Source organism: Dreissena polymorpha, chromosome 5 (genome assembly GCF_020536995.1).
Source record: "Dreissena polymorpha isolate Duluth1 chromosome 5, UMN_Dpol_1.0, whole genome shotgun sequence".
NCBI classification, from domain to species: domain Eukaryota; kingdom Metazoa; phylum Mollusca; class Bivalvia; order Myida; family Dreissenidae; genus Dreissena; species Dreissena polymorpha.
In genome coordinates this window covers 28,205,000-28,214,952 of record NC_068359.1, presented here as the reverse complement: position 1 = coordinate 28,214,952, position 9,953 = coordinate 28,205,000, and the positions used below count along the sequence as shown (strand labels likewise).

The 9,953-nt window shown below is 36.5% G+C and overlaps 1 protein-coding gene across 1 annotated transcript; it reads right to left on the bottom strand.

Moving 5' to 3' along the window:
- Positions 1–17: 17 nt before the first annotated feature.
- Positions 18–9,953, bottom strand: LOC127831131 (sodium-coupled monocarboxylate transporter 2-like). Its single transcript, XM_052356121.1, has 12 exons — positions 9,582–9,953; positions 8,809–8,874; positions 7,815–7,866; positions 6,872–6,939; positions 6,141–6,295; positions 3,754–3,894; positions 3,223–3,355; positions 2,877–2,962; positions 2,496–2,614; positions 1,264–1,322; positions 203–298; positions 18–26 (listed from the first exon to the last, which is right to left on the bottom strand). The coding sequence occupies exons 1-12, from the start codon at positions 9,951–9,953 to the stop codon at positions 18–20; spliced, it is 1,356 nt and encodes a 451-aa protein (XP_052212081.1).

Below are 9,953 nucleotides of genomic sequence, written 5' to 3'. Positions count from 1 at the left end.
TGGAAAATAGTGCAAAATCATAATAACTGTAATACATATACAAATGTACTTCTGAAATATGAACACTGTTTGTTTCTGTTATAAACTTTAAAACTATTTGGATTCTCGTGGTAATTGGTATCTATTGGAACCGCAATGTTGATATATATATTTTTATATATTTCGTTTCATATGAAAACGATTGGAAAACGCGATCGCTTACCCATTTGTTTGCCCAAGGAAACAACATTCCCAGGCAAAATAACCCCAGCAATGGTCCTCCCATAATTCCGAATAACGCCCCGGTCAACTGCAACGAGTTATCAGTTTTCATTAAGGACCCTACTACCAGAAACAGATAATATGTCGGGTTTTGCAGCTCGATCAGTACAACGCGGAAAAAGAAACAGCAGTTTCGTTCAAATAAACGTTGATGCTGTGCGTCTATAAATAACTCACTTACAATATAAGTATCTTACATTATTTTATCAGTTTATACTAAAATCAATGAATATCTTTATACCGGAACGTATTTAACACGCACGCTAGTCTTATCTTAGCGGAACAGCGACTTTGTCACACTTTTTGGCGCTTTTTGACATTTTCAACCTTGTCAGTAAGTGCATTAAATTGCTAGAGAGTAACCAAGGAGCTGGAGATCTCAATTGTAAAAAAATTTAAAAGTTTCCCACGAGAAGTCCTCGAACCAGTTTTCTTTGAATGAAAGTGCTATCGCTATAATACATAATGTCTATACGTTAGGTCAATGCATACCTTATAGTGTTGCAACACAATTTAACGATTACAACTTCATTTTCTTATTCATTCGATCGATTCGCTAATGCAACGCTTTATAACGTTATGAATTTCTTATGTTGATAATTCATGTACGAAGCTGTGTTTTCAGTATCTTCATTTTCAAAATCTGTTAACATGTCCTTTAAGTAGCGTTCCATGACAAAACCGTTATCTTTTTATTTTGGAATGAAATATAAGAAAATTTAATATATATAAAGTAACTATAGTTTTTGTGTCACTAATGTGTTTAATTACGTATTCGGGCAATAACAAATAAAGGTTAAACATAAATCAAATGAAACAAAGATAACAAGATAACACAATTAACGTAAAGGATCGGAAAACACAGGGGCACACATAATATGATCAATTTTTAAGAAGATCCATAAATGCCTTAAAACATAGAATAAATACGGTTTAAAGTTTTTGTAATGGAACTCTCCGAAGTCCTTCGTGTTTTTACAATTGCCTTACCGTGAGAATCATCGTGCCCAGAAATGATGCAAGGAAGGCAAACGTCAGACACAGTAGTCCAAACAGGATCACTGGAAATAATGGATTTCCGATGTAAAGGCACAATGTGGGCTGAATAAAATATACGGAAAAAATATATTTTGTTGAAGAATTTGCAAAATCAGTCAACACTATTTAAAGTTAGTGTTGTTCTTGATATAAAAGTTAATTTTGATGGTTGAAATAGAGGATATTTGTTGGATTCGGTGGATTATCGATTTCAATTCACGAGTGATGATAGAAAATAATATTTTCACGAGTGGCACATATATATTTTCTATGAACCACCGAATCCAAAAAAAATTCTTTTTATTTTATGGGTTTTTTTCACCGTTTCTATACATTGTTACAGAGTTTAACTAAAGAATTTCGCTGGGATAATGACGTCATTTCGTCAAAAAATGACGTCATTTCACAGTAAACAGTGGAAATTATCGATAGATTTCACTTTGAATTTTACTGATATTTCTCTATAAACCACCGGAAAGCATAAAATAAAAGCACCTCATAAAAGCACATTTGTAAGGTTCTTGTAAATGTTTTAACACCATTATTGTTTGTGGAAATTCCGTTTTAGCTTTGGACACACAATTCATCATCGCGCATTGGCGCAAGGAATATTAGACTATTTGGTTTATTTTCGTTTGAATGCTACAGTCCGAACAAATATTAATCATGCCCATATTTCAAACATTTACATTGACCGTTTAGTTAAGGACGCATGTCTTGCAGGCAACATGTCGATACCAAAGGTTGTGTTATTTTATTTTACAATTGACCTTGTTAGAGATTGAACTAAGTTGCATATCTTGCATGTGGCATGTAATCTTCGCATGCTTTACAATTATGATAAGTTTTAAATTACCTGTTAAATAATGAACTTACAGTCCAACACAGCCATAATATTCGAAAACCTGATCTTAAAGTGTGGCACGTTGCATAAAGTTCTGTTATTTTAAAACTTCATTGTGCATAATGATATGCATGACGTTAAAGTCCGGATAACCCTTATTTTACACACATTTTACCGTGTCCATATAAGTTTGACATTTCTAGTGCACACATCCACTTAGGCCATATAATAAACCAGACTGAAAGCTATATTAAGCGTCTCTATGAACATTTGTCATATTGTCCGTGATCATCACCCCGAACAACATACTGATAGAAGCATGATCGATTAGTCTTTCGACTAGCACGTGTACCGAATACTTTGGAGAGGAAAGTAGCCCGTGCCGGAGTAATGGCCTTGCAGCGCATGGGACGCACGAAGTCCTCGAGTATCACCGCGGCAACGGCGTTCAGACCGGACGAGATCGTACTGCAAACCACATGCGTATACGTAAATGAATACGTGATGTATACATGAACCATATTATATGTATGAACAATATCTAGTGTGTCCTAAAGCAAGTACAGAAATGAGCGTCGTTGACGTTCAATAAGGATAATAAGGGTCCGGAAATATCAGGGCCCTTATGATTAGACTTCAGAATAAAAGATTTAATATGCCTGAATAATTGTTCATTATTCGTGTGCAAATAAACTCTAGTTCAGTATTTTATGATTTGATTGGGCCATATCTGAGACTTCCGCTGAATATACAAGAGAGCATAAGTCCCGGCAGTCCGTGGTACTGGTTCAGGATGTCCATCATGTACAAGGGAACCAGCTGCAATATAACAATCAAAGCTCTTGATACACACTTGGCACATATAAAGCGTATGTACAGCGATGTTTAGACCTATCTCGTAGATGTAACTGCTGAACGTGTGTCTTTCATGTGATATGGCTCTGGAAATATTAATTTAGATGATGGTTCAACGTAACAGATTTTATACATAATGGCCGATACCATCTGGAAGAGAAAGTAAAATACCTGTAAACGTAAGTAAGATTTGCACGCATAATAATAGAAACGACAATAGGTACCTGATCAGGCTTGGATATGATCCCAAATTGTACGGGGTCACATCTGGCGCTTGCATAGAAGAACATGACAAGACCGGCAATGACGCTGAGAGTAATAATGAACGCCATACCGGGAACATTCAGCCAGATAGAACTGGAAAATTTATTATTTTCAAACGATTGTCGCAACATTTTAAATCGGAAAGTAAATAACACGACAAATAGTTACCAGTGTAAATAAATGGATCATCTGACTATTTGTCCGTATACCAATAATATTATTCCAATACAGGCTACTGTATCGAAGACGTCTACCGTAAAATGCATAGTCGCATAGGCATATGTTTGTTCTTAAGAACATATAAATATCCGTAAGTCGATCAGTTTTAAATAACATTTAATATGAACTCATTACTTTTACAAATAAAATGCACCTGTCAGTTTGGTAGGCTAGCATAATAACGGCTGATTCATTCGATGGTTTATTTCATTCCTAGTTAATGGGTCCGTCGTTTGCTTCAAAAAGGTCTGTTAGCCAGTGAACTAACCTACCACTTTGCTCCGGTCAGTGACTTCACGGACATTGCTCGCTGGACCTGGGCCTGGTTGGTCCCAAACACGCAGCACCAGTGCACGGAACCGCCAAACAACACAGTCCACACAGAGTGTCGCATCCTGGGGTCAGGGTCAAACCTTCAGCGATACAAAAGTACGCGTCAATGCGAGCGTGAAGTACAATTTCATACAGAACATCTTATTTCTTTCCAAAGAAATGTGAATGAACATTTTCAGTTATTTGATCATACCGTCGACCACAGAAAACATTGTTTTTGTTAGTGTCAAAGGGGTTCTGCGTTATAAAGATGACAGCTCGCACCCATACCCGTAGCCAGGGGGGTGCGTTGGGTGCGTTCGCACCCAATCATTTTTGACGAGTAAAAAAATGTACTTTAAGTTGCAAACAACTTTATTTGACGCAGAAACGGTTATTTATTTTTTCAAGGAACCCATTCAATATGCAACCGACAGGTCACCATATAATTAATTCCTCTATTAAGTCATTCCCAAGATAGCGCGTGATTTTTATTTACAATTTATAACCGTAGAATTGTTGAAATCAACAGGAGTTTGGACAGCAGAATTTGAGAAGATCTAGGAAGCCGGTCCCCGCAAAATGGAATTGGAATCTTTGTTATAAATGGATATTTGTTTTCTGTATAATGCATAATTATTAACCTGGCACTCTAATCCGTATAAAATCGATACTTATTTATAGATATTTGATACTTAATGATTGTTTTGTAACTTTTGTCATTGTTATTAATGTCTGTTAAAGCCATAACCTTAATAGATATCATAACAAAATTATGAAGCTCTAACGTATAACAATTACACATCGTGCACAGCATTTTCGACAGACTGCGTTGTCTTTTTGTTATATCCCCGTACAACCATTTTCGGATCCCCTAAATGGTTTTCCAGCAACAAAAATATCAGCTATGCTCAAGACAGGCTCATTTTGTTGTTGAATGACAAGAAAACAAATCATTTCTACAAAGCAATGTAGCTTTTTTGTAGTTTACCAACACTTAATGGCATCTGTTCTGCTCTACATACATAACTTTCCACAATGTTTTAATTATGTCAAACTTGACACTAGGAATGTTCTACACTCAAACAGTTGTTATAATGAATTTAAAACGTTATAACATATGATCAGGTGGACGTTAACGTTAAATGTTTATCAACTTTGACGGATCTTGAGCATATAATGGGCAAATAAGTACATCTTTTTTTTTTCGAAGTCCTGGTATACATTGTTAAGGACTTTGAGACCATAGGGCCAGTAGTAGTTTGTGGTTATAGGGTCTTAATGAAGCCTTAAGTGCTATATTTTTCTGAAATTCGTTTAGAAAAAGATTACTTATTTGTTGAAAATAGTTTAAAAAACAAATAAAGTAACCAGTCATACAATTTTGATTTATTTTTAGTATTGATGCAGATTAGAGAAGACCCAATTTTGTTGATCAGTGTTTGTTGTACAATACACTATTAGCACGTTTAGAGCAATGCTAATCCTCTGGTACTATCCATAGTAGCAGACAAACAATTGTTTTGAAAAAAGTCAAATATTTCCATTTAATTTGCTCGATTTATGAATGGTAGAATGTTGGAATGGTGAAACACACCAATTTTATCACGATTCCAAGAAATAATGCTATTTTATACCGTTCTTATTGTTTGATTTAACATTCTATAAATTTGTTATTGCATATGTAAACAAAGTGTGTACGCGCATACTAGTGTCGGATTAAACACCGTATAAAATGATGTATATCCGTGACTGATCAAAAAAGGTGGTTATTGAAAAACGTGGTGGGGAATACATGTATGTTATATCATATTCATGTCGATCAGTCACTGAGTATGGTCAATGAAAGTGAAATTTCATATACAAAATTCTCTGTAACTTCACTCTCTAAATACAGTTAAAAAGTGACCAGAATGCAGTAGTTTACGTTTCATTTTCAAAATTTTCTAGGGGGAGGACCTCCAAAGCCCCCGATTGCAGGAGGGGGGCATCCCCTCCCGCACATACCCCCTTCGCCACTTCGTTGCTCAATAACAATCGTCGATGGCAAAAATTCGCACCCCCCTTTTCAAAACCCTTGCTACGGGCCTGGCACCGATGGCGACCCTGAGTTAAGTGTAACGAAAAATCAACCTGCCACAACAGGTTGTAAAACCTTGTGGCGGTAATGCATTGCTTTTGATTAAATAACACTTTGAAACAGCGTCCGATATGTAGATTGTGACGTAAATCGTTCGATAGTCGAGAAGGGAAACATGTTCCCAAAGTGTTTACATCATGATACAAGAGAAATAAAAATTGTGATTTCATAATGTTGTAGTTCCAAGCATTTCCAGAATGAGCTAACTCTAGAAGTACGATGCGGCCATGGCTGTTGGCGATTCTCCAGACCTCGCCCATTCCGCCGAGCAGGTTAGAGCCAACGGCGACCAGAGTGATAAGTCCGGAAAACACGATAACCATCTGCACCGTGTCCGCCCACAATACCGCCTTCATGCCGCCCTGCGGACAAACAGACAGACGGACGGAATTGACGAGAATGCTCAATACACCTTCATATGAATTCACAACGATCGGGAATTCGTCATTATGTTCGCTAACGTTTATCAAGGTAACGTGAAAATACTGTTTGGTATGAGGTCGATAAAGCTTATTCCTATGTGAAATTGTAAATGAATCAAAACGGTCTTCTTTTCGAAACATAGCATATTAAATATAATTATTTTTTATATTACGATACTGTAAAATATACGATACTGTAAAAATATAGTTTAAATATGTATTTAAACCATTACCGAAAAAAAAGATTATCGATGTTCACAGAAAGACACTTTAAGGTCAAAGGAAAAGTAAATCACAGCCTCACAATTTGATCATCCATTCGGTTTTTAAGACACTATACGATTGAATAAGATTGGGATAGCAGTGAGTAAATCACACTTACTATAGCAAAATAGGCGAAGGTATTTAAAGTGTTCATTCAGTACTGGCAATACACTTAATATAGCAGTATATCCAATCGTATTTAGTCCACTTTAAATAACCACGGGGTGCAGTGTATAAACTTAGAACACGTACAATAGCAGTATACAAGGTACAGACGGCACCGACCGCTATCACGGATCCCCATAAATGCAACCCAGTTACTGAAACATACGTTCTTCAGTTGAACATTATAAATCAAGGGTGTAAACAGTGTGTTATTTTAATGTTTTAGTCATTTTACTTCAACTTTTCATTTTAACATGACTTACAATGGTGTGCGACATTTGTCGTTAATGTTGCGACATATATCGGCAGTTTAAAAATTTTCGACATTTACTAGTATCGTTAAAGTTGCGACATATATCGTCAGAAGGATTTGCGACATCAATCGTTCCTTGCGACATTTATCGTCACCGTTGCGACAAATCTCGTAGCCTGCGAAATATAACGGCGATGCGACATTTAACGGCGCTACAGCCACAAATCTTTGTTCTGATATATATTCAATATTTTAGTAAGTACATGTACCTAGGTGTTACCATTTGTTATATTCAAACTTTAAATCCACAACGCGAAGTTGATAGCAATCTACTCGGTCATCATATTTAATAACAGGTTTTCGCGCGTAATTTCTAGTCTTTGTAACACAGTCGTCTGGTATTTTTGCATAAAAAGCAATCATATGTTTGGGTATTCAGTCGAATTCAGATTTAAATATGAGGTTATTCATTGGAAACGTTAAGACTAAGTACCTTTAGGCCGTAAAAATACGCCGAAAAATTAATTTTTTTCTCTACGAGTCAGATAATTGCTTATTTTTGCGCCCGCTGGTTGATGGTGTTTCCCGTTATTTGTAAAGAAGCCAGGCTGGTTCCCTTTATTCGTGGTTTTAAATAAACACTTCATGGAGTCTCTGGGCAAAGGGTATAATAGCCATTACTTCGATCAATGTCCGCACCAATATATTCCCATGTTTAAACGTGCAAGATTGGCAAGAACTTATGACATGGATTGGATGTCACGTGACTTACGGTACCTGCGTTCAGGGCTAGCGACGGCGCATACAAGACAATGGCCATGTACAACACCTGAAACACAAAACGTATGTTCACGCTTTATTTTAATTAATGTTCGACACGTGGGTCGCTTATTTGAAGTTAAAATTTAAATCACTTTAACGAGCCTGAAGAGTCAAATTGTTAGTGTTAGCCTTTTGATCCATATTAACCAGAAGCGAATCTATTGGAAACAACTTTGTAGTTTATATTATTCAATTACATAGTTTTCGTTATTATAACAGTACTTCAACTTAAAGTTGCTGTGCTTAATCTATAAAATTAATATATTGAATATTTACCTTAAAAGATACCAAAATCTTTGAACAAGTTCCTTTGAAATACACATACATTTTACTACATTACCGTAATGGAAATGAAGATTTGCAACGTTGACAATGCGTTTTTGTACTGAAAACATTAACGTACTAAATGAAGTATCAACCATGTATAATTTATATACCGAATTCGGATTGTGTCAATATTCAAAAGACATTGACAGGAAATAAATTAACATGGTTTGAGGCAAAAGTTAAACATTTTCACACTATCGTTATTGTAATTTTTTAAATGTTTATTTATGTTGATTGACTGATTATTGTAAACGTGAGGGTTTATTTAAATAACTGTTTAAATAAGATTTAAGAGGAAATCTCGAAACGTTGCATAAACACAGCGAAATAAGTAAAGCATTAATGCCAATTCTGAGACTCGTAAAATTAGATGCTGAATAGCCACGCCCTGCGTAAGCTAAGATTGATATATGTGAGTAATGTATCGTCCAAAGTTATCTTCTGCGATCGGAACAGGATAATCAGGGACGACACTTAACGCGTTCATGGAATTTGTAGTTGGAAGGAATCATTGTCTCAACGGATATCAGGTGTCGGACGAAAGTGTCGGCCCTGATCAGCCTATGTGGACTGCATTAAGTACTTTTTTTTAAGAGCGCGACTCTATCAGTGTGTTACTCACCATCCGCAGAAGGTATATGATACTGGCGAGCACCCGGGTAGGCCGTCCGAATCGTTTGTCTATGTCCTGGACAAATAAAGAATAAACGCTGGTAGATAACAGTACACGTTTACCATTCATAGCGATGGTATTCTAGTGAGGCGACTACACTTTCAGTTTTATGGATTTTTTTAGTAAAAAAAAAATTCTTTACCAAAATCCTATTTAGGTGGAAAATGTCGTCCCTGATCAGCCTTTGTGTACGTGCATTAAAGGGGCCTTTCACAGATTTTGGCATGTATTAAAGTTTGTCATTAAATGCTTTATATTGATAAATGTAAACATTGGATCCAAAAAGTTCCAGTAAAAAACAAGAATAAAATTAAAGACAGATAAAAAAGTAACCCTCAACAAGGCTCGAACCACTAACCCCTGGAGTAAGTCTATCGCATAAACCACTCGTCCATCCGTGCTCATACAAGAAGCGATGTATTTTATACTTAATATATACAATCCTCGTAGTATCCCAAAACATAACGACAACAACAGAACTCTCCAAATTATTAAATCGATTCGCGTTGCAATGCTTTATATTTTTCAGTTTTTTAATCGTCATACGATGCATATTATGGATATTTTAGAGCATGGTAAACGTTCAGTATTACTGTTTCCTCGCAAGTATCATTACTACAACGAAAATGTGCGAATCTGAAACAATTTTTTTTATTTTGTCAATTTACCAAAACGTGAAAAGGCTCCTTTAAGCCCAGTTGTAATTTTGATGTTGAAAATACCTGAAATACGCTGGTAATCCCAAGTTTGTAGAAAATCGGAATGAAGATTTGGCCAGCCCCCAGTGCCGTTATCACCATGGCGACGGAAATCCACCAGTACATCGTGCTGTACACATACACTTCCGCCGGCGTTCCGAGAATCGTGATCGCGGGAATAAAACTAGAGAGGAGCGACATGGCAACCGGAATTGGATGCATGGAGCGGCCGGCGAGCAAGTATTCGTCTGTCGTCTGCTTCTTCCGGTCTTTGATCGCATAAAAGATTCCGATAAACGCGGAGATGGCCAGAGTGCAGGCGAACACCGTGTAATCTGCATCGTGAAATGTCGGCACCGACCCCGTGTTATAACTGTACTTTCCGGATTCTTTCAT

Excerpts from the sequence above, each read along its gene's own strand:
- LOC127831131 (XM_052356121.1), bottom strand. The coding sequence starts at position 9,953 with ATGAAAGAATCCGGAAAGTACAGTTATAACACGGGGTCGGTGCCGACA. Across the intron at positions 7,867-8,808 it reads TCATATACCTTCTGCGGATG|GTGTTGTACATGGCCATTGT; the intron begins GTGAGTAACACA and ends TTTGTGTTTCAG. Across the intron at positions 3,356-3,753 it reads TCACTGACCGGAGCAAAGTG|TTCTATCTGGCTGAATGTTC; the intron begins GTAGGTTAGTTC and ends TAAATTTTCCAG.